Source organism: Apaloderma vittatum, unplaced genomic scaffold (assembly GCF_000703405.1).
Source record: "Apaloderma vittatum isolate BGI_N311 unplaced genomic scaffold, ASM70340v1 scaffold3386, whole genome shotgun sequence".
NCBI classification, from domain to species: Eukaryota; Metazoa; Chordata; class Aves; order Trogoniformes; family Trogonidae; genus Apaloderma; species Apaloderma vittatum.
In genome coordinates, this window is record NW_009721044.1 from 1 (window position 1) to 27,472 (window position 27,472).

General features: G+C 39.1%; 1 protein-coding gene across 1 annotated transcript; it reads right to left on the minus strand.

Moving 5' to 3' along the window:
* Positions 1-4,493: 4,493 nt before the first annotated feature.
* Positions 4,494-26,454, minus strand: GOLGA3 (golgin A3). Its single transcript, XM_009871207.1, has 23 exons — positions 26,322-26,454; positions 22,701-22,982; positions 21,705-21,817; positions 20,593-21,284; positions 19,235-19,346; positions 18,343-18,649; positions 17,555-17,757; positions 17,033-17,170; positions 15,897-16,058; positions 15,092-15,460; positions 13,879-13,956; positions 12,683-12,946; positions 12,161-12,255; positions 11,246-11,462; positions 10,443-10,586; positions 9,623-9,820; positions 8,979-9,095; positions 8,429-8,568; positions 7,601-7,733; positions 7,271-7,393; positions 6,741-6,905; positions 5,620-5,783; positions 4,494-4,701 (listed from the first exon to the last, which is right to left on the minus strand). The coding sequence occupies exons 1-23, from the start codon at positions 26,452-26,454 to the stop codon at positions 4,494-4,496; spliced, it is 4,557 nt and encodes a 1,518-aa protein (XP_009869509.1).
* Between the last annotated feature and the right edge of the window lie 1,018 nt (positions 26,455-27,472).

The following is a 27,472-nucleotide window of genomic DNA, read 5'->3' on the forward strand; positions in this document are numbered from 1 at the left end:
GGGGCTCAGTGCGGCCCCTGCCCAGGCCCGGGCCGGCAGCTCCCTCCTCCCCCTCGCCCTTGGTTCATTCAGACTCGAGAGGACGTTTCGGCGCCGTTCCCTGGGGTAGGCTCACACTTCAGGCGTTGGCAAACTGAGGCCCAGAGGCCCGGACTCGGTACCTTTTCTGTCCCGACACGTTCAGCAAACTGAGAAAAAGTGCATCAATGGAAATACAAGCACAGTCCCTTCTAGATGTGTGAAAAAGCTGTAGGTAATAAAGTCTTTCTTCTCCTTAAAGGTGGCTATACAGCATGCTCAGAATCCTAAACGTTACAAAACCAAAGAAATTATATGACTTTCTCCTTAAAAGTAGAAACAACATGGAGCCCTCTACCAAAAATAGTTTATTGCACAAAACTTTTAAAGGAATTCCTATGCACATTATTTTTATAATCAACATGCTTCATTTGATCATAAACATTAGTTGTACATAGCGTAACTCCTCCATCCCCTGCGTTACCCACTCAAGAACATGAAATTATTAACTTCTTACCTTTGCAAATACAGCCTAAGCAGACATTACTGAATGTCATGTATAAAACATAACAATATTTTATTTACAATATCCAGAACATCTTTCCCTCCTCTACAAATCTGTGCATCTGTATTGGAAATTCGGCTGCCCTACTGCCCCGGACTGAAGTGTTACACGTTAGTAGGAGACAACAGTGATCAGATGACAGCTGATGAGCATTAGTAATTACTTTGGACTGTAATTGCTTTTGCATGAAAATATTTAAAGGCTCTGCTCACAGCAAGTAACATGCAACTATTCACACCTCCTCAGCAAAGTTAATAAAACGTACATTACAAGCTTTTGCATTGCCAGTAGTGAATTTGTCATCTTGAAGTGAAATTTGTATCAGTAACACTATCTGCCCCCAGCACACCTTTAACTTTGTCACAGCTAACATGAGAACACCCACGCCCCTGCAGTTCACTCCCCTAAAGAGTAATCCATGAAAATACAAGCACTAGAACTTTCATTCTGGATATTACCCAACATATGTGAAATTCTCCTCAGATTTCAGCTAGGATATTGCCTGAACAAACAGTATGGGATCAGATCCTCCCATGGCATGAGTGGATAAGGGGCTCAGCTGACCCTAATACACTGCACAAATATTTCCAAGACATCTGGAAGACAACAGAATGGAGCATTATGCAAAGTTCATGAACACCAGAGACTAACATTTTTTCCACTGTAGCATTTGCTGGTTTGTTTGTTTGTTTGTTTGGAGTTTTTTTAAAGGCACAATTATTCAAGAGTCCTCAAAAACCCAAGAGCATCTACAAAAGTAATGCTGCAGCTTTTACCAAGTTTTATCACTTAGGAAACATTCTCACGGTACAGTGACATTTCTCCTGTATCAACAAGACTTGGTTTAGTAGGTCGCAACCACTGAAGAAACAGACACAGAAAATACATTCTATTGCAGTGCTTGAAAAAATAAAAAGATCTTTAGAGACTATTCTTCAGAATTTCCCTCTGATCTATTTGGCAGTGTTGTGACAGGCAGAGGGGAGGCAGTTTCATTTCTACAACTAGTTTGTTTCGCTGCCTAGACAGCAGAGGCCTGAAGCTTTGTAGAGTGAGCATGCTCAGCCTCAGGGTGAGGCTTTTTAATAAAACAGCAACTGTTTCTCTGGATAATTAAGAAAGGCAACTGACAAGCTTCAAAAGGAAGGGCCTTGCTTTTATCACCTGCTGCGTGCTCCTTCTAGAAGGCTTCCCAGGGACTTTTGTCACTTAACTGACTTGGTACCTTGCCAGACTTAGACCCTCAAGTCTCATTGTTAGTCCTTCATTTAAGTAAATGGCATGCTGCTTCTGTTTATCTAAAAACCACACAGTGAATATAAAATGAAAACACCTAGTGTCCAGGTACCTTCAGAGAGAGACAGGTGGGTCAGTGAGGAAATCTAATCTGAGCACTTCACGACACCTCCCTCATCTTTAAAAGGAAAAACATGCATCCAAGGCTACTTGATTGTATAACCTCAGATGTCTTTATAAGGAGCTAGTGAGAAAATGCAGCACTGCACCGCAAACAGAACGCAATGTGATCACTGATTCAAAAAGAAGAGCAGACATTCTGAAGAACGAGGACATTTCCTAACAATTCTGGCTTCTCTGATACCAGATAAAACCTTTGTCCATACAACTGTTGCCAAACTTAAGACATTAAAACATAATAGATTCTTAACTGTAGGCAATGAATTTACTAAAACGAACAGCAACATTAACGGCGCCCAAGTGTTATTCAAAATCCTGAACGTTTGACAATTTTTTGTATGGAATATATTATTCATCAAGTAGTTTTAACTTTGTTCTTTAACAATACTGCAGAGGTTTTTTTCTTCTCTGAGCTTAATGTGCAGGCAACTTCAAGACCATGACAGCAGCGAGAAAATCAGTACCACTTACTCTGCAAAGGAGACTGCAGCAGCACACAGACACTAACATGTCTAAGCTGGTCTGTGGAGCTTTTGACTTTTCTTGGAATTGTTTTGTAATTCGGTATGATGGGCACCCGATGACACGCTAATGCAATTCTTCCTTCACCAATTTCAAAACCTTGATTTCCGCATCACTTGACTTTGATTCCAGTAAAATTAAGTTAAAATCCAGTAGCTGAGGGCCATGAAATCAGTCAGTACAGACACTTTAAATATAAAGTGTTCAACTGGACTAGGGCTTCAGTTGATAAGTATGAGAAATGAGACTTTGGATAAACGTGAGTGGGTTTGGGATTTTTGGTTGTTTGCTCATTTGTGGCCTTAGTGCTTACACAAACTGCGATCATTTCCCTCCTGCCCAATCAACCAAACCCACCCAAAAGTAACAACAGCTTCTTTGGAAAAACACATTAACTAGAATTTTTGTTTAGGTTCCGCCCCCCCCCAGCTACTTAATCTACTTATCCTTACCAAATTATTATTTTTTAAATGCAAAACTATAGTGGATAATTGACTAATTCTCTTTATGTTTGAAAGACAAAAACATGCCAGTAACATGAATTGCCACTAAATCTTCCAAATAATCTGTCATGTATTTTAATCTGGGCTTTAGTACTTCGCATATTTATGCAAAGCAGTACCTCCACACTGAATTTTGGAATAAGGAGAGGGTGGGCTTAACGCTGCACTAGGAGTCATATGGAGCAACAAGACCAAAGGTGAAGGAATCTACAGTGGCCTGATTTACTAATAATCTAGTCAAGGTTCTCTGCAGAGGGGCTGCCACGATACCGATTCTGTTCATGGTGGACACCTTGAAAAAGAGGGTGCAAAAAGCAGGGGAAGTGTGTGGGAGAAGATGAAGCTAATAAAAATAATAATAATTTTATAGGCATTATAATTTTGTCTTTTAAAGTAAAAATAATTACATTTCTAAAAGCTCTGGCTTTAGGGGCTAATTTCCCTAAGCCATTCATACAGTATGTCAAAAAAAAGTGAACTTAAATGTAACATTAAAACAATGACAGTAACAAAAACCCTCATGTCAGCCTTAACTTACAGTATATGAGCATATTAAAACAGATATTCAAAGTCAGAAAATTAGGATTTTTTTCTTTTTTATATATATATATGTATATATATTACATGCATACCTTTTTCAAGGGTGTCTACTTCCAAAGTGGAACTAAAGAGGTGCAAGAAGTGTTTGTGCAGTGAAGCAAAGCTCCCTACTGGCCTGCAACTGTAAGAGAAAAACTGATACTTCAGAAAACATCCCAGGCAAGTCTGCCAAAAGATACATACTGGTCTGCATTGCTTGTCTTTACAGCCTTGTTTCTTTTGCTATAGGTCAGAGGTCATCTTCATAACTAGAAATGGCTTAAAATACAGGTTATCTGTCATCTGAATTTCAAAATAACAGTAACAGATTGTAGGAGGGAGGAGAGAGGACGCTCAGAATACTCAACAGTACTCAACCACTGCTAAGGATGAACATGAGCACAATGATTTTTCCCTGTGATTTGGATGGGATCTAAGATGGGGGAAAACACCACACATCCTTTCCCACCCTATTAAAAAAAAATCACCAAAAACCAAACCACCACCACACCCTAGATGTTACATAATTAACAGTCATTCCTTAACAAACTCATCCAGATTGAACGAACACAGACCTGGAACCAGATGCTCCTCTTGACCTCATTTTAAGTCTTCATCTGAATCTCTTAGTAAACCCCTAGATGAGCTAGACTTAACCATTTGGCAGTCCCCAACATGACAGAACTATGATGACAAGGCTCCAAACAATCCCTTGGAATAGCATCTTCTGCATTTAATATTACACCAGTTTCTCAAATCCATGCCCTTTGCTTCTACAGGCAAAAGCACAACTCCGAACACCGTTTTAAAAAATGAAATAAATAAATAATTTTGATAAAGATCTGTTTACATACTTAAAGCAAGAGGAAGAAAGACAACTGATAAGGAGGTTATAGTGTCAAAGCTTCCTTGTCACTAACACTACAATTCTGTTTCTTCTCATCTACCGTCGGGATCTCCTGCTGGTCTGATGCAGTTGTAGGACTCGTAGAGGCAAAGTCCATTAGCTGCCCCTCAATCTGAGTCCACGAAGACATTGACTCATGTACTGTAATGGTGTGTTCCTCCATCTGACGCTGAAGACTGTCCATTTCTTGCCTTTTGAAAGTATAGAGAACAAAAAGCCAAAAATTAACAAGCAGAAAGCTAACTGCTAGGTGCAAGATGAGAAAATTTCTTTTCTGATTCCTGTTACGTACTCCAAGACTATCTAAGCTATAGCTGCATACAAGAGAAAGAAGCCTATTGGAAGTTTAGTAATTGTCTTTCTTTAATTTATGAGAAAAACAAATGCAATATGCTTAATTAAAAAATAAGGACTAACAACGCTGCACATACTCATTGCTAGGGACGATGCAGCACTGCTTCCGCAGTGAAGGCACCTGGTGACTGCAACCTGATGAATGTGATACTCTCGCAGTTACAAAAGACAACATGAGAGGTAGAGGTGCGGAAAGCAGCACTGAGAGGTAACTAGATAGACACATTATGACTTCAGTTGGACACCAGCTTAGCAAAGGGACTAGTCTGGTAGTACAGAATCGCAGAAAATTGTGCACAGGCTCACTCCCCTCAAATCGTAGCTTTCCTGCTCAGAATCTCATCTGCAACCTTGTAAGGAAACATCTGAAAACGTGTTTTTGGCAAAATTAACTTCCCTTGTAGAGATTTATGTTTCTGCTGCCTGGGCTCCTGTCACAAGCAGCCTTTCTGATGCTGTGAAGAGAGCAAACCATCAGCTTTTCCACCAGCAAGAACAAACTAGCAATAGCTGTTTCTGGTTTGCTCTGCTGTGTGTGATTTAGGATGGGCATTTTGTCCAGTTTCTTGCAAAGTCCTCTCTCCCTATTTCATTGCCATATAAGCAAGCACTTACAATGATGGAACATCCTACTGTCCTAAATGTGGTCCCAATAAAAGAATTCATTTCCAAATCCTTTCTTCCTTAGGCTGGCTGCTGGTTTCTTAGGAACATTTTTAAGATTATTTAATATGGTTTAAAATAACAGGTCATACTTTAATTGCTGGAGGCAGCTGTTCAGATTTTTTAAAGGCTCCTTGCTCACAGCTGTCGATGGTTTCAGCAGTTCTTCCAGTAAGGCAGCAGGCACTGGACAATCAGGAATCTTGACTGGAGTCACAGGATTTGAAGAGTTATTCTCTCCTTTCAGCTCCTTTCTCTGCTTAAAGGGAAAAAAGAAGAGCCGGAAATACTATGAAGTTATTTCATCAATGTCATTTTTACCACACAGAAAAAGTCTCACTGGTACGTAACTATATGCACGTGTCCTAGAGCAGGAATCAGAAGCAGAGTCATGTGAAGTCTCATGAGCCACTAGCAAAAGTTCCTAACCTAATGTCATCTGCTAGCCATTCTCCGAAGTAAAAAACTGGCATCTAGAAAGACCTACTAAAGAAATAAAACAGGAAGGATTTAAAGCAAATTACTTGGATCTTCACAACAAATTTTAATAACATTCTTTCAGTATATTTAAAAGAGTAATTTCTAAAAAATAAAAAAGCAGTTAAGTACAACCGAAGAAATCCTTTTGGAAATTCTGGAACCTGCAGGATGAGGTATCAAGACCAATGTCTAAAAGAATGAAATGGAGGCTTCCATACGAAAGTGTCTCCTTAAACAAGAGAATTACTTCAAGAAGGAAAAAAGCAAGAGATCTACTATTACTGCATCTTCTGTGTCCTAGTAGCAAATCAGGAAACTCCAAGAAAACACCTTTTGAAATTGTGGAAAGATGAAAAACTAGAGAGTATGGAGAGGATAGACACATGGACATTAAAAGGTATTAACTCTCTATTTGCCCATGATTCATTATTTAAGTGCTATCTTTTTTTGCTTTGTAAGTCAAAATGTACACATAAGATAATACACTAAACACAAATATTCCTGAAGCGAAAGAGGGGAAGTCAAGATCAGTATGGTTATTTTTGCCAGCAAGTCCTCCTATATTTATCATCTGAATATCAGAACATCAGTAAGTCTGTATAACAGGCAGGCATTTCAGTTCAGAGTTTTCACCAGGTTTCCTGCAGTGGAGTGTTTTCTGGTACTTAAATTTAAGAGTATTAAGGGAGTATTTTCAGGTACCCTACAACATGTATTCTTCCTATTTAAATACCTTTTTCATCTTGCCATGCTTCAAGTCCAACTTCAGTTGCTGGTTCTGCTGCAGCAGGGACTTCATGCTGTTCTTTAGTTCAGTCACTTTAGCCTGCAACATAAACTTATCCTTCCGAGTCGCTGACAGGTCTTCCCTCACTATTTCCAGCTCAGCCTTGATATTCTAAATGGAAAAAGAATCAATGTGATACAGGGAAACAGTGTAATAATTCCACCCAAAGAATACTCTTGGTTTGGGTGGGTTTTTTTTAGCTTCCAGGAAAAACTAGGACAACACATAACTGACAGAAAAACAGAAATTAGGCTCAAAAAAGTTAGTAGCCTATTTTAATGGCATACAGTCAAGGAAATAAGAAGCTAACAAACACAGTCAGAGTAATACCAAGGAAAGTAAAGACACTGCAAAACACATAGCGAATAATTATTTTTGAAAGTGTTAGAAAAGTGCGCTTTTAAACAATAAGAGTATTGTTTTATTTACCCTCCCCTACAGCAATACCAGTTATCTCCATCAGCTACATTAAATACCTGCAAGACAACTTGTATCCCTTCTAACTCCTTGTGGCTGCGCTGTTCACTCATATCCAACTGCTGCTTAAGTGTTTCAATGTCTCTTTCTTTTTGCTCTACTTCCCACTTAAGGTCTTCTACCTACGAGGGAGAAAAAAAAAAATCTTTAGAATTATCTACAGATGCAATGACACAATCAACCCCAGAATCTGAAATATGTCATTATATCTCATGAACCCCTCCTGGCTCTAAGAAATCTAACAAAATGTCATTAAAATGCTGAATTAAAGACAAATCAAGTCAAACAATGCATCATAAATAAGGGCAAAGTAAATGTGCAGTTTCTACCTCTTGGCTTACTACAGGCTGTTCGCTAAGCTTGTCATCCAGCTTGTTCTGCAGAAGTTGGAGCTGAGACCTGGCTTCTTCCAGCTCTTGCTGAAACTGTGATACCTCCTGGGAATGTTTTTCATCCTCTACCCTACGCAGCAGGATTAACAGACACAGCAGTTACTCAATCTGTCCTTCCAAACAAGTACTTCACCGGGTTACCTATGTAACCATCAATGACGTGACAATGCATGGAACATGGTTAGTTACAGCTTCGACTGAAGGCTTTGCCAACACATTCACAGCGAGAGTTAAATCACTAAAAGATGTTACACAAGACAGATACATGAATATATCATTAAATATTGAAAAAAATATTCATGAGCACTGGTTATAGTACACTTACAAACAGATTATGCAGTAAAAACCAAACTAAATCAAAAACAAACAAAAAACCCACTCAAACAAAAGAAACCTGTCAGCAATTTTGTTTTAGGAGGAACAGGGTTAACCTTGAATCCATTCTCACGTAGGTCTGATAATTTCTTAAAATTTGAGAAAATATCTTCTATGCAAGAAAATGAATTTGAATACACTGTGGAATATATTCAACAATCAAATTCATCCTCTATGTAGTTCCTTGGGGATGTGAAAGAGAGAAGCGTTAATCCTCACTAGTAATAAGAAAAATGCCGATATTGGCCTAGAGCCCAAACACACATCTTATGGTCAGGCTCAGCTGGGGTACATGTCAACACAGAGTGGCAAAACCAAAAATTCACTAATATATGTCTTTTTTAGAGTATTTCTTTTATTTACTGTTCTCTAAAAAACTCATTCACTTACTGCAGTTTATCCACTTCAGCCTGAAGCGCTTGGACAAGCAGTTCTTTGGCATGTAGCTCTTTCTTGATTTCACTAAGCTCAAGCATAGCAGCTCTGTAATGACGGCGGTTATGGGCTGCATCCGCTTTGGCTGCTGCTTCCTACAAGAAAAATAGATGCAATTTTTCTTCATTTTATCACTGCAGGGGAACCACAAAGGGAGCTAAAGGGGTACAAAACAATTCAAGAAGGAAGTTGTGCAGCTGTTAACTTCACTTTTTGTCTAAAACCCCTATTATTAGTGTTGTTATTTTTGGATGAAGTATCATCATTTAAGGATATGTCTCATGCATTACGAGTCGTCGTGGAACTGTCCTGGTAGTCAACGAGTGTGCTTAACACAGGGCACAGCAGAAAAGGCATCAGCTGACCTTTCAGCCAGAGGCCATCGTGACATAGACGCTACAGGAAGCAGTATGTTATGAAGTACAGAATTTGTTTCAAGCTACTTGTCAAATATCTTACATTTAAGTCACCTTATAAGTAAATAAAACAAACAATGAGCCATTACCTGCTTCTTCAGGTCTTTAACTTTCGATTTTTCTTTCTCTAAGGAAGCCTGTAAAGCTTGAATAAGTTGTTGCATTTGCTGATCCTCTTCCTCTTTCCGCTTCAGGACTGCCTGGACCTGTATCACATCACAAAAACAAGCACACCAGAAATGCCAGCAGGGGAAATACAAACACAAGCCAATGTAGGGACTGGAAAACTTCTCTCTCCTGCTCACTGGTAACTCTTTCCTCATGGTATCCTTCAACCTTAAAAGCAGGTATGGTTACATGGTAGCTCATTGCCTATATTCCCACCTCATGAACATATTATTACTGGCATAAAAATTGTTCATCTCGGTGAATCCATATGTAACATAGTTTGTATGTTCCAACTAACTTAGGTGAGCCACACTTTCACTATTGCAAATATTTTAGTGCACTTTTCCCCCCATCCCCCAAAAGAAACAGGTTTTTTTTAGCGCAAAGCCTCATTTCTGATCTCCTGTTTAGCCCCCTACGTTATCATTTGTACACAACACAAGGAAGACCCAGATCTGGAGAAAACGCACCAACTTGGTATCATATGAGTGAGGATGCCCACATCCCATTGTCAGAAATATGTGCTAATTCCTTTGTTAAGATATTGTATCAAAAGATCAAATACCTGCAGATTCAGCTGTACCAAGTCTGCCTCTCTTTTTGCTAATGCTGTTTCGAGGATATTGTTGTGCTCCCGCAAAGCAGCGTTAGACTGACTAAGTCCTGTAAGTTTCCCACGTTCATGCTCCAGTTCAAGGGCCAACTTCTTATTCATTTCTTCTAAACGTTTTATCTTCTTCCTGAAGCCTCTAGATTCCTGAAGCTATAGCCAAAGAAAAAACAAATCAAACAAACCCAAACAACTCCAGATTATTACCACAAAGAAGTTGCGAGCTAAACTCATTAAACAACTCACTTTTCTAGAGTGGGATTTCTTTGTTTTCTTTTCCTTTTTCATCTTTAAATGAACACTTCAAAGTAAGCTCAGTTGGGCATTTTTTTCCTTTTGGAAGACTAAAATGCTTGCTAGAAAGCAGAATCCAGGAGTATTGCTCAAGTTCAGATCAAGAGTAGTTGATATATGTAATTTTTTTTTGTGATTCTCTAGAACTGAACACCATCACCCTGCCCTCAAAAATCAAAATAGTTTCAAAAGAATAGTTTCATGCCTCTTTATCGTCTCATGACGAGACACTGCTGGTATCTAACACAGGAACTACTTTTCTCTCTCATCTTCTTTTCCCCTATGCAACAATGATTCATGAAACCACAAAAAACCAGCACAGGGCAGCATAATTGGCAAGTGCCGCTGACACGTCGTTCCCTATGCAAGATTCTGATTTCCTGCACTGTTGGAATAAAATTATGGTACTGAAATTTTTCCCTGCCTCTCAAGCACCTTTTACTGTCACCTTCCTATCTACCATGCATATTCAAGTAATCACCTCATCCTCAAGTTCCAGTACTTTCTCTCTGTATTCTTCCAGCTCCTGGCTGGTAAGTGAAATCACTTCTTGCAGCTCTTTCTCCAGCATCAACTTACTGCTGCTAACAGCTTGCAATTCTGTCTCCAGAGCTTGAATCCTTTCCTAAAGACAAAGGGACCACAAGCATGATTAATATTTTGGGGTTTCTTGTTTGTTGTTTTTTTTTAAAGCTTACTTCTCTAACAAATATTAAATGAAGTACTAGTGCTTAATATAAAGGTCTCGCTCAGAGTTTTCCATGCTTCCATCCAGCTACTGCTGTTAGTGTATTTCATATCTTGCTCCATTTGTCCAAGAACTGGAGCTTCCCCAGAAAATTAATTTTTTTTATCACAGGCATAACATATATGAGCATGTTGTGGCTACCCCAAGGGACTTTTAACCGCCAGTGACAAAAAACCCAAGAAGAGTTAGAAGTTTGGAAAACTTTTTTAAAAAAAAACCCACAAACCAACAATAGAAGTTGATCAGGGAATATAGCACTAATGATGATCAGCCTCCTGAGCTTGGATTACAATTGGTACCGTGACCGATACAAGTAAAATAAAAAAAACTCCAACCAAACCAAAGCCTGCCAAATCAGCTCTCTCAAACGTAGTTAAGGAAATTCTCAGTGCTCAGAACACTGATATCATGTTCTGATCAAGCTTTATATTCCAAATATTTACATCACTTCAGTGTAAAGTAATATTTCAAGACCAATATTTAATAACAAGATAGCTCTCTCTTTGTACTAGTAATGTTAAAAGACATCTGCATACTTGAGCAATCTGGTTGTTTCCACCATCAGTGATTTGTGCTTTTAGTTTTTTCAACTCTGCCTCAGCAGACTCCTTTGCAGTGAGAGATTCCTGCAGCCGACGACTGAGAATGCCGACTGCATTCTCATAGGCTTTATGTTTTGCTTTCATCTCTTTCTGAGCACTTGTCAGATCTGACCCTAGACGCTTCATTTTCTGTTTCTGCTCTGTAATGGCCCTGGAGTAAAAGGAAAAACAAAACATCACGTACAAACAAAACCTGTCTGAAAACAGTACTAAAAGATAAACTCTTCACATGGCTCACCAAGAAACAACATCCACTTCTCTCCCCTTGTCCCAGCCACCCAGGTCATCAGAGAATGCCATCAGGTTGGTAAAATATAATTTGGCCCTTTGCAAGACAATACTGTCAAGACTCTAGATAACATTCTAAGAAAATACTCTGATAATTAAGAGATCTTTGTTAGAATTATTCAGACTCAAGTATGAAGGAATATATACTACTCTAAGTAACAAAACACAGAACTCAATCTAATCTGAGACCCTTGGTGGATATGTCAGATATCAGAAAAACCCAGTGATCACCAGCAGAGGGAGGGGGGAAGAGTTCTCATTCATGCCAACATTCTAGGCAGTCAAGGCCAAAATTCCGTGAACGGTAATCAGGCTTAGCTCCCATATGTACGGCGTATGGCAAAGACTGTTGGTTAAAAGCGTAAGTGAATCAGAGCAGCTGCAACTCCTGTGTAGCAGGCAGCCAACACTTTGCCATGGATATGACTCTATGACTCATGATAACTTTATTTAAATTTTTGAAAGGAAAGACTAGGGAATAGGAAAAGAGTGATTTCTAAAAAGGTGAATATGTAAAAGCAAATGCTGTAGTTCTTTTGTCTATGCTAAAAGAATACTTACTTTTTTGCTTCTTCTTGCATTTGTTCTACTTGTTGTTTTAATGCCTGATTTGCCTCAGCAAGAGATGCCATTTGTTCCTTATCGAACTGCAAAGACTTAATAGGAAGGAAAAACGTGCCCATGAGAGTAAGAACAGAAGGATCTTTGCTGTATGTTGGGTTATAAAAGAATAAACATGAAATTGCAAAATTACTTCCATCTCTAAATATAAACTGTTCCATCTCCTTTCTCTTTCCTTTTTATTTCTTCTTTAATTCTTCCCTCTGAGGCTCCCACCACAACACATATGAACAGAGTTCTAGTTTGGTCTTTGCTCTCAGGTAAGAGTTCACTTTTAAGCAGTCACGTATTTAGAGAATTTCTGCGGTATATGCTCAAATGTATGGACAGTATTAAATACATAAGCAAGAACTTTAACTTGCATGTGGTTATTCTTTGTATTTCCAAAGTTAAGAGGAACACCAATGTATAATGTATCCTGGATGTAACACTCTCCAAGTAAAAGCTTAACACCTTCCATACCTGTAGGCGTGTTTCCATATCGTCTCGTTCCTTCTGCACTGACAGAAGATGGTTTTCCATTTCCACCATCTGCTGGTGAACCTGAGATACTTCCTTCTGTAGTTTTGAATGTTCTGATTCAAGTGACTGTTTTTCAGCCTGAATTTTTAGTAGCTCTTTTTTTAACTCTTTCAATTCTGAGTCCAGACGCTTCTTTGTAGCCTTCAGTTCAGTAATCAGTTGGTCCTTAGAACTTGCATCTCTTCGATAAGCCTCCACCATTACCTTGGACACAAGAGTTTCAAGAGGACAATGTCACCTGTTACGACTTTCTGAACTTAAGAGTAATTTACTGATATTATTTTAGTTTGGAGGGATATTGGTGTGTCAAAGAATACAAACCAACATCATCTTCCGTAACACATTTACTGTTTCAGACTTTTATGCAAATTCAGATATGAAATAGCACTACGTATCAGCAGTTCATAAAAAAATCCAAACTTGGAGTAAGAAAGTTTATAATTTTCTTCAGATTCATTATGGAACTGTAGTAATTACATGCCTTTTTTTTAAACTAAACTACTTGCAAAAAAATTTACTATCTCATGCACACAATTAATAACTTCTACCATGAGAAGAGGGCTTAACTGCAACTGTTTAAAGTCTTCCCAAATTTAAACACAACAAAACAACCTTTGGCATTAGGTAAGAAGCCATCAAGCAATAAATTAATGGTGCCACCCTACACATAAGACACAGATATGTGCAACACTAATGGCATATAGATTTCAATTTAATGTTTCAAAACTGTAAATTCAGAATAAAATTTGCAATAAGCACTTATTTTCAATTTAATTATCAAAGCAACTATAATTTTTTCAAAGCTGCAGGAAAATGACAAGACTTGAAGACTTTCACGAGTGCTTTTTGCAAAAGCAAACCTAGTATCAGCAAACCAGAGAGAGATGTTATGTGGCAGATCATTCGGCAAACTCCCTAAAGCATGAATTAATGAAAGCATGAATTAATCGGTGATCTGCTTTTACGTTAGTTACAGCTGTATGAAACACAGAAACCGTATAATTATGTCACAAAGTTCTTCGATACAGAAAATTGATTCAAGTGTCCTCAGAACCCCCTCAGAAGTACATAACCTCACTGTAAAAAGAAGTATACTCCTTGGCTTTATTTCTTTGAATTAGTTTGCTCTTGCTTACCTTCTGCTGCAGGAACTGCTCCTTCACTTTTTGAACCTGTTTTTTAAGGCTGGCATTTTCTTGTTGCAGATTTTCTACCTGCCAGAGGAAAAAAAGCAAGCACACTGCTTTTACATGCCAAATGTCCTATATTACCTCACTTCAAGCAGTATAATATCTTTTGCTATGCTTGTACTAGTTGCCTGATCTAATGAGGATCCTCTTTTTGACTAGGCCTCTCAATGGCACTGTTAGACAACATATCGTTTTATACAGAAGAACATTCACACAGGTGATCTCGGAGTAAGCCTTGTCACCCTCAGGAACGCATGAAGACCCCTTATTCAGCCATTAAAGTTGTAGTATGCCTCACCAGTGTACATAGGTGGTATCTGGATGGCATCCCTTCCACACACATGGTCATCAAATAAGGAAACCAGCTGGTTCTTTGAAGCAAAACCACAATCTTCATGTTAAACATATTTTCATGGTTCTTCAGTAGTTTTACTGGTAACACTATCAACTCCCATTATTATCTTCCAAAGAAATCTCTAAAGACTACCAGGAACTGGTCATTACTAGGATTCAATAAAAAAGCTCTTGCTATGGAGCTTGGATGCTCTAAAAGACACAGAGCATACAAGACTAGCAAACAGAGGTATGAAAGGAAAGTCACCATAATTTAAAGCAGCCACAGAAAGAGTGAGGATATGCGTTAGGCTTGATCTGGTTAAAAGAGTTCAGCAACTAGAAGAAAGCCTCAGTTGGCACACAGCACTATGCAAAGGCAAACCCTGGTATACCGCTCCAAGGGAAAATGCACAATTAAACGTGACCAAATTACTGCAGAAGGAAGATGTTTCTGAACGTGATCTGTATTCAAAAGTGTTGCATTTTTAAAACTGAAAAATTGTGGCTCTTGTAAACAGACAAAACCAGACCAAATAACCTCAGCCTCCCACCCAATACCACCCAATGCAAAGCGCATGTAGATACCAACAGACATTAAACTGTAAGCTCATGAACTATGTAACAGGATGTAAAGTGTCAGATACTCTACCGACAGGGAAAAAATGAGGTAATTGATTAAAATATTCCCTCGAGCTCAATCTCACAACTGCACAAATATACAAACTCACATGTACCGATTTCCTCTCACATAACTGTCTGTCACATACCTGTGGCAATACCTTCCTGCAACAGCTACTTCAGGACAGTTTTATGGATTCGTTACCTGACTTGACTTGATTGCCATTTCTTGCCTCAGTTGTTCCAAAATTTCTGATGCTACTTCTGTATCTTCTCCAAGGCGCATTGCTCCTTCATCCAGTTGCTCTTTGCTTGCTTTGGCTGCCTGCAGAGCTACTTCCAGGACAATTTTCTCATTCTGCAAATACTGGATTGTGTCATCTTTAGAAGCGGCATCACTTTGGAACTCTTCTAATCGGGCCTTCAGCTCATCATACTGTGTTTGCAGGTCATCCAGGGACTGCTCTTTGGTGTGCAATGCCTCTTGCGTCAGACTCAATTGTTTCATTAGCTCTAGGTGCTCTTGCTGTAAAGATTCAAGCTGCAGATCTCGCTGGTGCAAAGTCAACTTGGCCTGAGAATAAGCATTTTAAGGTTAAATTCATACCAAAAAAAAAATGTTATCTTCACAAATGCACTCTGGTCAAAAGAATGTAATCTAACTAATATTTCGGCTTCTAAGAGAAAATAGCAGAAGACGAAAACATGTTTTAATTTTCCTGGGCCACTTCTATTTGCTCTACTAATTGCATTGATTGCCCTCTCCAACAGTAAACTACTACTACAAGACAGTAGTTCTAAAATTTCAAGGAAGTACTGCTATCAAGATAGTTGAAAAAGAAGGAGCCTTTTCACACGGGACAGAATGACTTTGATACAGACTTCATTTTTGTGGCAATATTACAGGTTCTAAAAAGGTGTTTAAAGGTCAAGACCTATTTACAATTGTATTTTCAGCCAAGTAAGCATTTCCCTTGAAACTCCTGGGAAGTTACCTAACAACAGTCTACCTTTTCCAGTTCTTGCTCCAATGTTGCTGCACAATCAGCCATTTTCTGAAGCTGTTCTTTCTCATCCTCAAACTCCTCTAGTTTTCTCTGCAAGTCTTCTTCCACCATGCTTTTAGCCTCCTGGATCTGCATGAAGGCAGCCTCTTGATCTAACATGTCAGCCTGCACAGAAAAAGCAAGGAATTAAGTTTTATAATTTCAGTGGAGAAGGAAGGGTGGGAAAAAGAAAAAAAAAAGAAGAAAAGAAAAAGGTAAATTATCAAGAAAAACTCTAGAGGAAAGACAAGCAAAAATAATTCTGGTGTCTGCCTCATACACCTGTATGTCTTTACAGAAGTCACCCATTCATATACTTTAGAACAACAGTGAATGTCCTGGATAGTTGGTGTCTGCCTCATACACCTGTATGTCTTTACAGAAGTCACTCATTCATATATTTAAGACAATTTAGAACAACAGTGAATGTCCTAGAAGCAGGTAACATTCAGAATTCCTTTACATAACACCATGCCCTCTCCAAGTCAATAAAACAAGACACAGAGAAAAAGAATCTTTATTAAAATTGTTTGGCAAAATTCTGAAATTAAAGAGATTCCTTGGACACTCCATGAAATTGGCAATGAGGTGCTTCAGCTAACCCGCTGCTTTACTGCACTTTGAGACTTAGAAGCAGGAACGTCACTGAAATTCAATGGGATTAAAGTTCTAAGTGCTTTGAAAGTATGTGCACCGCACTTCAGATTTTACCCACCCTTTAGTGGAGGGCAGGAAGGACAAACCTGAGTACTGAGAAATTTCACACACTTAAGAAGCACTTTACTTCGTTTAACTTCCAATTAAGTTTTCTTTTGAAAAAAGTTCATGAATTGTCAAAGAAGAACATTTACATCCACCTCTAAAATTCAATTAAAAACAAATACTAGAGCTGAAAATGCAAGTATCACCTCGGAATTGGAAACGTATGGCCTTGCTGCATCTTACTGTCTGTAATGTCACACAAATTTATTTACTCTGAAATATTTGCTCTCTTTATAATGCAACATTTGAATCAATTCATAAGAACTCTATGTCACTTAGGTGTAATAGCCTTGAGTTTCCAAAAACTAAATACATGACTTAGAGAGAACATACCATACCTCAATATTTTGCAGCTGTGCTGCAATACGTTCCTTTTCTTTAATCGATCTGTGCTGGGTTTCAGTCAACTGCTGAGACAATGTCACATTCTCTAGTTTGAGATGTTCCAACATACCTGCTTGAGTCATTTGTCCAGCCTAAAGAAAAAAAAAATATCACAAATTAATGCCATCAGTCAAAATTTGGCCAATAAATTTAAGAATTTTGTTTAAATAAAGCAAACAAACAAACAAATCACATTAAATTTTAACTACGCCTTATCTCGTCTACCACTTTCATGTCACTACAGGTCTTCATCCACAGAAGGCAAGTGCTTTGGTTAAATTTACGCCGCAGCTTTAACGTGAACTAACATGTCATGATGAAAAACAAAACATCGTCCCATCCTGCCCTCCACCTGACGAATACACAAGTGAGACTGGCTCCCTTGTATGAGCTCATAAACAACGTCCTCTGGATAAAACAAACATTAAAAAAAGACCAGATTTTCAGTCCTCCCTTATTCAAGTCACTCGTAATACCTGTATATTGGCCATCTCACTCTGCAGCCTGACCCGGGCCTCCTGGGCCAGCACAAGCTGCTGCTGGTACCACTGCCGCACGTTCTGGAGCGACGTGATTTCTGTCTCGGATGCCTTGAGCTTGTTGGTCAGCGCGGTCCGCTCCAGCTGCACCTTCTGAAGCTGGTTCTGCAAGGAAGCCAACTGCTGTCGCAGATCATGGACTAGAGAAAGAAAAACAAAGAATCTGGAATAGCGCACTCCATCGTTCTGTTTTTAGGCACACGTTTTCAAGGATTATTGCTGTATTCACAGCTTTTTCTTTTCGTTTTTCTTGCTTTCTTTCTGAATAAAACCATGTATGCCTAATCACTAACAGTTAGCTTTTCCTGTAGAAGTGTGGGGAAGTGCTAGAATCTAAAGTATCAGGTCATAAGCAGAATAAAATTTTAACAAATCAATCACTTCTATAAGTATTCATAGTTCCTTAGGAGCAGCAAATAGGAACTAAATAAAAAGCAGGAAGTAGCTATCCTGACATGTGAAGTTACTATTACAAACAAATATTTGTACTGTTTTCTAAAATTCATTAGTCCACTGTCAAACAGTTACTAAATATTTATGCCTCCCACTCCAAGCTGGCAGTGACACCAGATAAAACCCAATTATCTTAAAATTCTGACTGTTTTATCAGTGTGACATCAACAGAATACAAATTAAAACGTCCTTCTTCTTCCTGGACTTCAGAATTATGTTCAAATAAAATATGGAATAACAGTTTTTAAAGACAGATATTTACATCATCCCACCTGTGCTGTCTCTGGTGAGAACATTTTTTTGCATATCTTCTACCTTCAGCAGTAGTCTTTGGTACTGCTCTTCTGCTAACTGCAAATCATTATTTGAAGAAGCCAAACTAGCATTCTTTGCTTCCAAGGTATTTTGCAGGTCAGCCATTGCTCGTTCCAGATCCCAGCAAGACTGCTTTAATGTGGCCACTTCGGAGCTCAGAGATTCCTGCTTCTGTTGGCTATTTTGGCTGTGCTCCATCTGTGCCTGAAGCTTCATGTTCAAAGCTGCAAGTTGGGCTTGTAGCTCAGTCTTCTCTTTCAGAGCCTGAACGTGTCCAGAAAGATCAAAACACACAAGTCTTAAAAAGAAAATACATTAATGGTTGACTAAAGAAGATGCCCAGCAAAATGGCTTTGCTAGGGCAAAATAACCTTGCTTGTAAAAATACCTTTTTTAAGTGGCATCTGACCTACCAGTTATTTCAAATAGTCAGAGAAAATACAGAGGAAAGCACAGACAAGATGTGTAGCACTGTAAGTCACTGACCATGTCAAGATTTTTAACAAGACACATTTCCACACTTCAAGGAAGAATATTCTCTATTATGTGTGTTATACCATCAGTTAATACAAAGAGAAAAAGATACTAACTGGTGAGCAATCTCTCGCTGTCCTTATCCTGACCCACAAAAGCCTTTCATTGTATTTTTTTCTCTCCTCTGTCCAGACGAGGAGAGGGAGTGATAGAGCAGCTTTGGTCGGCACTTGGCCCACCACAACATCCTTGTAAGGTACCTTACTCAACAACGCTTTCACAAAACATAACTCCCACAAGTACTGAGCAGGAGGCTCTTAACAGATAATTAACACATTAATTTGCTAAATACAGAAATTAAAATTCATTTTCTACCTGATTAGCTTCTAGTGAGAGTGCTTCTAGTTGCCCTTCAAGTCTCATTTTCTCCTTCAGAACCTGCAACATTTCGTCATGAGTTCCTGCGATAGAGCTTTCCATAGAAACACTGGAGACAGAGACACACATACACCGTTAGAAGGGTTAGAATACAACATCCATCTAGTTGAAGTAAAATGAAGCTGAAATTAAGAGGTATTCAGACTCCACACCTGACCTAGAATTTAGGACATTTTTCCTGGCTTTCTGACAGATCCAGAACACAGTAAACCAGCCTGTTCTCATCCAAAGAGATGAAGAAATTATATTCACACTCAGGTTTTATATATGACTTTCCTATGTTTGCAGCAATTAGAATCTAGTGTAGCACCCATGTATTTGTTATTTTACAGAAGTACAATGGCTGACTTCATTAGATTCCATATCTGCACATCCCATTACAAGCAGACAAATGGACACAATGGTAGCACAGAATCTTCACAATTATTGTCCACAATTGTCTGCTTCAATGTGAAGGTGCTTGAGAAATAACCAACAGCTGCTGCAAAAGGTATAAGGGACTCCTGATGCTCCTTCGCTGATGTACAGACAAGAGGTCTAGAGAAAAAATAAATAAATAAATAAATAAATCACTCTCTCATTACTAGAAGAATTAAGTCTAAACTGGAATAAATGTAGACAACTGATTTTACCCTAACATGTCAGGGTATTAGACTTTATTCTAATGAAGAGGGGGAAAAAAAGGTAATTTCAAAATTAACATGGATAAAACATGTATCTGCAGACAACTGATAAAAAGCACAACAGCATTGTTATGGGCTTCAGCAGTCACCCACTGGCTTATTGAATCACAGTTTAATACCCAACATACATACATAAGCTTGTGAGACTACCTAAATCTCATTTTAAAGGGCCGAAGAGGATAAGAGTATCTAGGACAAGACTCTTGGCATTTCATAACCATTTGAGGTCTGACAGGTACCCGCGTAGATCAAGAAAAAGATAATAATAAATACCACTGAGCCAGTTAAGTCTGCGCTTTCAGACTTTAAAGACCAATGCCACGTCAGTGGTTCAGTGGACAAATGACTGCTTCCCAACTAAATACAAGCAGAAGCAACTACCAGCAGCAGGTTTAAAACACTCTGCCAGTGGCAAAAATATATTTCTCTACAGAGACACTTAGTCAATAGGTACTCTAGTGAAGTGACCTTTCAGTTTCTTTCTGAATCTCTAAGTTAACAACAGATTTGATCACAATGAATGTTAAGTTAAAACTGGATCCCAAGTTAGAAGCTAAGAGTAACAGGCTGCCTATTCCAAGCAATTTTAATGCTCACAGTGATCTCTCTTACCTGCTAGAAATACTGTCTCTCCTACTCCGCACCTCCCCATTAACCTCTTGCTCTTGGGCCTGACGTTCCACTGCCGCAGCCTGTAGCACCTCCCTGAGGGAGGGAAATTGCCCCACTGCGTCAGGATGTATCTTCTGACCGTTTATTGTATATGGAACACCCTGTTTGCTTTCTGCATTCTGTAAACTGTTACACAGCCCTTTTCCCGACACGCTGCTGTAGGTAGAGCTGTCACTCTCGTTTCCATCCAGCCTCATTCCCACTTCACTGCCATCAATCTCTGAAACGCTATCGCCTGCCAAGGAGGAATTCTCTACTCGATCATCTGTGTCTGAGGGTAGACTAATCTCAGAAACAACTGACGCTGGACCGCTTCTGCTTTGCTTCAGAGCCCCACCAGATACATCAGTAGCTGCAAAATTCCCAGTAGCATTTCCAGAGCCTGAATCTTCAGTTCTGTAGTCAGCCAAGGACCGGATCTTACTGGGTTTAGATTTTGAACTTCTTCTCTCTTTTGAGGATGCTGGAAGTCCCAAGCTACCCAGTTTTGGACCCCTGGGGACGCTGGTTCGCAAAAAGGAGTATTCTTTCGTCATTGCTACAGTGCTAGCTCTTGGCAATATCTCAGGATTTAACATCAGCTCAGGATCTAAGGTGCTGGAGGGCCGGTTTTTGGGTGTAGACTGATTCGACTAAAAGAAGCAAAGAGTCAACAGTAAATTCCAAAATATATGCATAATTTAATAAGCAAGGTAAATTACATCAGTAATCAACCCTCTTAAGGCTCAGTATATGGATGTTAAAGATTATCAAGGCAGGCTCCAAAAGCTGTCTGAGAACTACAGGAAAAACCGAATATTTAGATTAGCTAAGTTTTGAGTTTGTTTTTTCCGCCCGCTATTTTAAGTAGCACAAAATGGTATGCTATCGATGAGGTAACAGAGAACCAAATTTTGCATGCCCAGAAGAAAAAAAATATGCTTTCTCACGTTTGAGAAAACAATTTAATATCTAAAGTAGAAAAAACAGTAATTCAGAGCACAGAAAGGACCAAGTTTTGAAGATTCTCAGAAAACACAGCGCATATAGAAGATCTGTTGTGTAGTACTCACTCTTTCTTGACGTCTCCTCACTCTGTACTGTTTGAGCTGTTCTTCTAGCCGTCTTCTGGCTTGAAGTCTTATTTGTTCTTCTTTCTCCAATGGGAGCGAAGACTCTACTGAGCCTGCACGCAAAAGTTGTCTTTACAGTCAAAAAGAACACTCCAATACAAGCAAATCTGACGCAAAAGGAAAAAGCCCCTTCTACCATCAGCAACATGCTTCATGCTTAAGCAAGGAAGGCAAGGAAAGCCCGCTGGCATGCACTTCAGGATACCTTCTTCTAGCAGATCTTTGTGTAAGCACTGGTAGAGCCTGTGCATTTCTGTGCAGTTTGCAAACGCTGTAGCTCCTCCACGTATAAATAAGAAGAGATTACACAGCAAGTACAAAAGTATTGCTGTCATTTAATCTTACCTGCCCTGCATTTCTGACTACTAAAACTACAAAACTAAGCAAGACCTATGCAGTCTACTCATTCCCTACAGGTCAGAGAAAGATGTCTCCTAGATACATTTTCTTTCTTTCCATTAACTCACATTAAATCTTTCAGTTAGTAGTAAGGCTTTTTAAAAACATTATTTCAGAATACTTCTGAAGCAGTAGACACCTTATTATCAAGGTTTCCCCTTTCTCTCCCCTTTATTGCTCTTCTCTTCTCCCCTTTATTACTTAGCTTAAAATCACCTGGTTGAGCTGTTCTTTTTTGTTCTTTTAATGTCACCTGTTACTCCTAATAATCAAGAAGATTAGAATAGCTTCAGCCCCAGAAAGCATAAATTCCCCTTGAGCGCAAGAACAATTTTTAAATGGTGAGGCATGTGCCTTAGCTGCAGCAGAGGGTGGTTTACAGAAAGAAAATGAATTGTAGTTCAAAGTAAAAGCTTACTGCAGAAATGAAGTTTAGTCCAAGCTTAAATGATGTTACAGGATTCTAGAGCCAGGCTCAGAGTAAAAAGCTTTATGCAGCAAGAGAAAGCACAGGCACCACTGTAAACAGATGCTTACACAATTCAGTTTCTTGCATGGGAAGACTTAGTTTGAGAGACTGCAAAGCTTCTTTTCTAAGAACTATGCCCTCAGCACTAGTTCCCTGAGACTTCCTTAGGCTGTCATGGAAACCGGTCACACCTGGGGACAACTCTTGACCCTCCGCATTGCTGGTCGGGTCAAAAGATACAGGAGAGTCAGGGAAGAGCGACTCAGGCCCATTGTGGCAGGCGTCCACTTTGCTGTTTATCTCCAGACTTCCCTCTTCATTTGGCACTTCGTTGATGTTAATACTCGTAGCTGGAAAAGAAAGTGTCACTGAGCTACACACCCAAACACAATGCTACCGCTATCGCCTTTAGACTGTGAGAATATGGAACTTGCTAAAGACAGCAACTGGCAGGAGGAATTTCATAAAGGACTTTCCATTCTCCACTTTTAAAGACCAACACAAGTACCTTTCATTTGCTTTACTAGGTTGCCTTCAAGCAGGACCTCAAAAGTGATCAAAAAAATATATTCAAAACCTCTCACAGGTTTTTACGTCTTGCAAGGTTTAGAAGCATGAAACACCAAGTGTAAGTAATGGGATCTGAGTCTCATTACTTACTGCCACCCTGAGTGGCAACCTACTACAAATAAGACTCAGCAACTGCGGGCCTGTGCGGAATGATTCAGCTATTTGGTATTCTGGTGGGCACTGAGGAGAAAGCATCCCCACTTCCAGCCTGGGCCAAGTGAAGCTTCTCAATTTTGAACTGCATTTAAATTTTTTCAAATAAGACATCTTCATCAAAAGTAGAGTAGCAAAGCTTACACGTATCAAAATAAGAATGCAATTCAAGAACCACTTTAATACCAATTTTATCCTCACTTTCGAATATTGCACTTTTCCATCAGGAAAAATGCATCTTCAAAACTAGTTCGACACTTCAGAGGATTTCTCACACATTTCTGCCTCACTCACTTGGGGACTACTTACACTTACGAAACTGCAGTTGCAACAAAACTGTGCACCCAACTTTAAACGCACTAGTATAGAGCTTAAATGCACGGAGTACTGACAGAGCCACTGTCTTGCTGTTCGTTCCCATGCCATGTATCACTGGAGTAACTCAAGAGGAATAGGGAAGATTTCGTTATTTTTTTCATAAAGATGTTTGAAAATATTTAACATTTATGAACGCAAAGTATTTGCAAGTGGAAAAATCAAGTTTCCTCTTTCTATTTTTTACTCCTCTCGGAGCTACAGACCTGAATAAGCAGTCTGGGTTTTTTTTAAAGTCTGCTCAAAGAACATGTCGGAGGGAAAGAAAAAATGAAAACAAACCAGAACTGAGGCACAGATCCTTCCAAAATTAAGTGTGTCTAAGACTGATTTACAGAAGTATTCTGTAGCCAGGAAGCTGATTACAATGATTCAGTAAAACCTTAATTATTGATTTAGACCAGCCTGTTAACATATTGCTATTAAACTTCTTTTTCCCCATAAAATGAATCACTACAAACTTTTGAAAGCAAAACAATTTAAAAATAAACCTAGTCACATTCACGTATACGGTAAATATTAAAATGCACCCTGAAACTAAACAAACCACATCGGAAAGAGTTACAGGTAAGACAACAGGACTTCCACGGTTTTCCCTTTTGTTATTGATGAAAGCAAAAAGTTCCCTTTTAAGTGCAGTCAAATTTAACTTCAGAGTAATTTAAAGAGAGAAATTTCAACCCCAAACCATTTGTTCCCACTTCTGTGGTGCATCCTGCCTTAAGCTCGCACAGATGTTTGTACAGCGAACCAGCTCAGAGGAAATTGAACGTGGGTAAAAAAAAGTTTTCAGCCTTATGTTGCCAAAACTCAACAGCTCTCTAAGATTTGAATTAATACACTTTTGAGTATCTTACTTGTCATGCAAAGAACATTTTTCAGGCCATTTTAGCTTGAATCAGCTCCCTGATTTAGTCCATCATGTGGTCACAAAACCACTTGCAGGCATGATGGAAAGAATGGGTGCAATAAGGACACAGAGGAGGACAGGACTGCTTTTTTAAAGACTAAGCAACCTATGTCAGAGTTTAAGGCATTTTAAAACCGAAAGCTTGTCAATATTAAACTTAAGAGAAATCAATGCTAAGAACAGCCACAAGAAGCCAAAAATAAGAAGACCCCTTGCACATTTGGAAATGTTGTTTCTGCCCATCTTTCAGAAACTGCAGCTATCACTGCATCAGGTTTATACTTTATTTACATTTTTATCTTGACAACTGTGGGTGGTGTACACATACGAAAGAGATGCTGGAGCAAAATTCTAGAGGAATGGTTTCCTGGCAACTTCCTGAGGCCATGAGACACTCAATCTAAACGCTGTCTTGAACTGAAGTAATTTAACTGCAGTAGTGTCAACACAACTACAGTTTTTTTAGAACAGCGGAGGAGGAGATGCAATTAGATTAAAAACAGTAGAAAGACACACTACCTATTTGTAAGCCATAATTCAATCATTTGGATGATGTCCAACACAGGAGAAAACAGGGAAGTGTGATCTCTAACTTCATGAAAGATGAATGAATCATCACATAAATACACTTTGCCAGTCTGTAATAGGCAGCATAAGAAAGGCAAATAAAGTCTCAGGCCACCACTTTCTTGCCCGTGACACGTTGATAAATCTTTGGTACGAGGCAGGAGGTTAACAGCTTCATCACATGATTACCTCCTTTTACGTAAGTAACCTGCACACTCCTGTGTATCTACGCAGCCGCAACATCTACACACCCTCCACCACCATAACCTTATATACCAACTTATCCTCAGATACCTGTGGTGGAAACATGAAGATTTCAATTCAACGCAAGGGAAAGATTTTCCCAGTGAAAGTAGTTAAATGCTGGAATGGGTAGAGAGGCTGTCTGACCCCCCTCTCTGAAGATTTTCAGAATTCTACAGGACAAGGCCCCGAGCAACTTGATCCAGCTTCAAAGCTAAGTCTGTTCTGTGCATGAGGCTGGACTAGACAACCCACAGAGGTCCCTTCCAACCTAAGTTTGATTCTATAATCTACTCAGATCAGTGCTCTCTAAAGTTACTTGTAAACAGCTGCAGGATTATTTTATTATAGCTTGTCTACATATAAAAGTTATTTTGAGATAATTTGGGGAGTACAGGCCAGCATCTCTCTTCCATAAACGGAAGTTTAGAGAGATGTTTTAAGCACACAGTGGGCTTTTCCTAGTCAATTCAATTTATTACGAAAATTTCTTTTGCTAGAATAAAGTACTCGAGTCATGAGCTGACTCCATAATAATCCTTTCAGAATGGTTAGTCCTACAGTTTCAGGTATACACTCTTGGAAACACCATCAGAAGACAGTTTAACACCTTGAACAACACACACTCAACTGACAGCCAATAGTACTTAATAGTTTGGTTTTGCTTTGATAGAGTAAGTTTTAAAACAAAAGACAGTTTTCTCATACACAGAGCCATAGCCTTCATCAAACTTGCTTAAAATTGCTGTACAAGAGATTCCTGACCTTAAGGAAAAAAGTCCTTCAGTTATCACCTGAACAACAAAACAGGTAGTTGTAGAGAAGCCTGGGTATGACTAGGAAATGATTTGGTGCACATGAAGTAACTTACTGTTAATTTCATCTGCTGTAACTGGCAAATCTGACTTGGCTTTACAATCCGAAAGTTCTTCCGAGCTGCTAAGGGCCCCATTATTGCTTCTGTTCTCCAAGTGAACGTCCTGCTGGACAGGTGAGGAGTCCATGGTAAAAATGATCCAGACCTCTGGAAAGTTCTTCCTCTAAATAACTTGCTGCCAAGTGAACTACCAAGTCCTGTTTCTCTCCATCAGCAACAACAACATCAAGATGTAACACAGGAGCACAGTTCTGAGCTTTACAGCTGTTGGCGTTCAATTCCAGATCACAAAACCAGCTCGCAGATAAAGCTGTAATCACCAAGGAGCTGCATTATCTAGAAACAAAATGTAGTAAGTTTACAAACATTTCTTATAGATTTGAAAACACGAGTTAAAAAGCAAGTAGTGCTCACAGATTACCCACGGGCCCAACTTAACACACAGAAACAGGCCACAGGGTAGTAACAATGAAATACAACCAGGTATCCAGATTTTGTGAAGAAGAGATCTGTTTAACAGCTTCTTTATTATCTCTTTTTTGTGTGTGTGTAGTAATAATACATCAGCATCATGATGCAATAAGATAATATTCAGTGAGACAACTGAATTAAGGTCAGTGTGCCTTTTAATGGAAATGCCTCTTCCGCCTCTTCTTTAATAAAAGAGCCAGTACTGCGCATAGCATTTTGCTCTGTAAATTACAGTCTGGAATTTCATACCACGTAATTCATTTCAAGGACCTACTGCCACTTAAGTTTCAATAACTTTAGTTAGAATGCAGTATGGAATTCAGATTTTTTTTTCAGTTAAATGACATCATTACTGTTTACTTGTCTACCAAGCAGTCAGTACATATCACTGTACAGGGCCTGAACTACTAGTTACAGCACACGCTGGCAGTGAGAACACGGCCTGGGCTGCAGTTCAACGCTGCCTTCTCCTCTGGTCAGTCAAGAGGAGGATTTCCAAACACCGTTTTGCAAATGATTCTCCAGGCACTCAGCTCTTACCTCTGGGTAAAGACCCAGCCAACAAATATGACCTGACAGAAGTTATCGCACATAGTCACTTCAAGTATTTCAATTTTGTTCAAGCAGTTACTGAGAGCTGAATTCAGATTACAAAGTGTTATGGTTCCTATTTA

Excerpts from the sequence above, each read along its gene's own strand:
- GOLGA3 (XM_009871207.1), bottom strand. The coding sequence starts at position 26,454 with ATGGACTCCTCACCTGTCCAGCAGGACGTTCACTTGGAGAACAGAAGC. Across the intron at positions 21,285-21,704 it reads TGAGGAGACGTCAAGAAAGA|TCGAATCAGTCTACACCCAA; the intron begins GTGAGTACTACA and ends TGCTTCTTTTAG. Across the intron at positions 17,758-18,342 it reads TCTCACCAGAGACAGCACAG|TCCATGATCTGCGACAGCAG; the intron begins GTGGGATGATGT and ends TTCTTTCTCTAG.